Consider the following 3167-nt stretch of genomic DNA (forward strand, 5'->3'; position numbering starts at 1 on the left):
AGAATGTGTGTGTGTCCTGGGCCCAGGCGGATCGGTATGTATCTCTGCGTGCACTCGCCGGAGCTCGGGGGTCGGAGGGAACCCGGGAAGGGACTGCCAGGCAGGGTCCGAGGGAAGACGTAACGGTGCTGCTGGTGTCGAATGCTTCTTGCTCCTGCCCCTGCCTCACTGTCCTCTCTGGCAGGCTCATTCCCCATTCAGGTCTGTCAGGGGTAGGAAGGCGCCCGGGGTAAGCCGTTTTACCCCAAGCCGTGGGTGTCTTCGGAATTGTGTTTTGGAGAAAGCTGTCTGTGCAGTGTCAATTGGCCTTACTAGTACAGCTATGGTAAGCCCTTATTAAAGGAAGGGGTAGTATTTTTTCCATTTTTTTAGTGTGACACAGCTAAACAAAAATTTATTACATGACTCATTATTTGCAGCTTGAAAAGTAGCATTTGCATCCTGTTCTGGGCTTGGAAAGATATTTATACTGGGTTGTTCTAATCTCTTGGCAAATCTTCACTGAACTGTAAAATTTCCACTTCATCTCTTTTCCTTGTCTGCCATCTTTTTATCGACCATAATGAACTTGGGATCTCAGAGTAATTATTTAAGTGCTAGCTCTAGTGTCTGGTTATATTTCGGGCATCTGTGTTGTGTGGGGATAAGTGGGAGAGGCTTGGAATAATTTAAGTTCAGGCTGGAAAACTTGGAATTTTGCATTTACTTAATCAACTAGGATTTAGTAAATCTGGTGTGTGTAACAGGCTGATCTCTTAAGCTGACACAGATCTACTGTAAATGATACAGGCCATGGAAAATTTGAGGCCAACTTTATATGATTTCCTCTTGGATTTCATGTCATATTTGATGAACTAAAGATTAAAAATCAGCAAAATATCCTCTGGTGGCACTGCAGAGCCATTACAGCAGCAGTACATTTGTATTTTTGCTACATCATGGGCCAGCAACTAACCTGTCAGAACAGTTTTGACACCACTGTGGGTCAGCACTGAATGCAAATGCTGAGCAGTCAGGAGAGCTTGATTCAGTTAGAGTCTAATGGGAGACCAGTGCTGGATCCAGGGTGTTGCTGTGCGCCAGGCACACCTGTAGAACCTTGAGGTTACCATTCTGTAGGCAGAATTGTTGCTTTTAAGTGTCACGTGAAGAAATATACATAACTGTTACCAAAATAGCTCCCTTCTAATTATAAGGCAGTGAATAGAATTTAAAATCTATATTTGGAGTTGCAGTCCACTGCTGTCATGCAATGTGCATGTGGAGCCTGGACTGGGGAAAATCTGAGGAGCAAATGGCTAACATAAATTCAGTGCTTATCTGAGGTTTGAGCCAGGACACTGCTGCTGAGTGTTTGGACTACAACCAGAGCTCTTCCTGGTGCCTGCACAACAGAAAACTGACCAGTTCAGTCTTCACAGCTGTCAGTGGGAATCTTGGGGAGGTCAGTGGACAAGAGCTTTTGTCAATGTAAGACAAGACTGACAGTCACTCAGTAAGACTGGGAAGCCAGTGGAGTGATAGCGACATGAATTCTACTTTGCTTGTTGCACTTACATATCTTGTAACAGAGAAATGGGTTCCATTACACGTTACCTAAGAACAAGCAAGCTTGGAGGGAAGAATGTGACTTGCTTCCCTCTAGTGAAACAGAAGAAGGTAGACCTTATATTTCCAGACACTCCTTTGCTGGTCTGGGTGATCCGAATCCTATGGCTGAAGCTATGGAGAGCTCACAGAATAGGGTGATTGCAGAATGCAATTCCTCCTATATTGCACAATCCTTTAGCCTGAGTGCTGGGGCTTGCTGCATATTTTGTAGGGATTGTGTCTCATCTGAAATACCGGTATGCATGCTTGCCTTAAAAAACCTCAGTTTCGTGGCTGAAGCACCTTGCATAACACAGCAATACCAATTTTTTCAGAAAAACAAATCTGGGATATAGTGGTGCAGATAGATGAGTATTTACAGCTGCAGTAAGTATTCTAATGGTCTTTTCTGAGAAGAAGCTTTTATGATGAAACTTGATTATGAAAGTTAGAAAGAGAAAATTGAATTCCCCTTAACTCTGTGTACTTCATGCAAGACACGGTTCAACTCCATTTCCACTGCGGAATTGTTCTCAAGTGTGACATGCGCTATGCCTTATTATCAGGAAGTCTTTTACAATAAGTGTTTTGAGAGGTCCTCACACTAATGTTGTGATTTGGTATGTAAATGGAGAGAAGGAAGGGTATGTTAGAATAATCTGTCTTCAGGGGAATGAAAAATAAGGAAAGCTTTTAGATGTGGCAAGTAGTAGTAGGATTTTTTTGGATACTAAATAGTTTATCTTAAGGCTGAACTACCTTTAGAGTATTGTGCAGGGCTCTATTCTAGTCATGGAAGCAAAGAGTTTGCATGTAATCCTTCAGCTGAGTAGCTTTTTAAGGTGTTTTTTAATCCTGAAATTTACTGGAGTAGACACGCTGCTTTCTACCTCTTGTATTTTTTTTTAATCTTAAGCTAGAAAATTGCTGCATGGGACTGCTGTGGCTATTTTGTATCTGTACACCTTGGTGTCACACAGGTTTGATGTTTTACATGTGAAAAGGAAGTGAAGAAACAAAACCTGCTACTGGCTCTATTTACATAAAGAGTATCTGCTGCATGTGACCCACTGCTTTCTTCTGTTGTTTAAACCACCATCTTAAACCCGGTTGTATGTGATCTCAGATTTGAGTCCTACTGCCAGATGCTTCGTTGTATGTGATCACAGATTTGAGTCCTACTGCCAGATGCTTTTTCTTCAGCCTTACAGAAAGACAGTTTTCCTCTCCATGTGCCACATCTGGCTCTGTCAGCTGTGAAATCACCAGGAAAGCAAATACCTATATAAGGCCTTTAGAAGGTGGTAATACTGTAGAGTGTTCCATGCTAATTGTTGTCCTAGGCTATTTGAAGCTTTGTTGTCTGTGTGATGTTTTCCCTTCCTGCCTGCTGAGTGGGTATAAGAGCTAAAATATCTTTGCTGAACTTAAGTATGATATAGCTATTTTGTTACAGCCCAAAGTAGTGTCTATGAACAAGCACTCAATACCTTTTCTTTGTCAAGTCCTGTGAAACTATGAACTCCATCTAATAAGCAACTTGGTTAAGGGCTGTACATGTCTTAATACTTGGGGGG

General features: G+C 42.2%; 1 protein-coding gene across 1 annotated transcript in view; it reads left to right on the plus strand.

Moving 5' to 3' along the window:
• The first annotated feature begins 3 nt into the window (after positions 1 to 3).
• The window catches only part of PDP1 (pyruvate dehyrogenase phosphatase catalytic subunit 1), a 5701-nt gene continuing 2537 nt past the window's right edge, over positions 4 to 3167 (plus strand). Inside the window, exon 1 of the mRNA XM_009083855.1 lies at positions 4 to 34. Coding sequence (XP_009082103.1) covers positions 4 to 34 — 31 coding nt within the window. The remainder of the gene's footprint in view (positions 35 to 3167) is intronic.

Source organism: Acanthisitta chloris, unplaced genomic scaffold (assembly GCF_000695815.1).
Source record: "Acanthisitta chloris isolate BGI_N310 unplaced genomic scaffold, ASM69581v1 scaffold5611, whole genome shotgun sequence".
Classification (NCBI taxonomy): Eukaryota; Metazoa; Chordata; class Aves; order Passeriformes; family Acanthisittidae; genus Acanthisitta; species Acanthisitta chloris.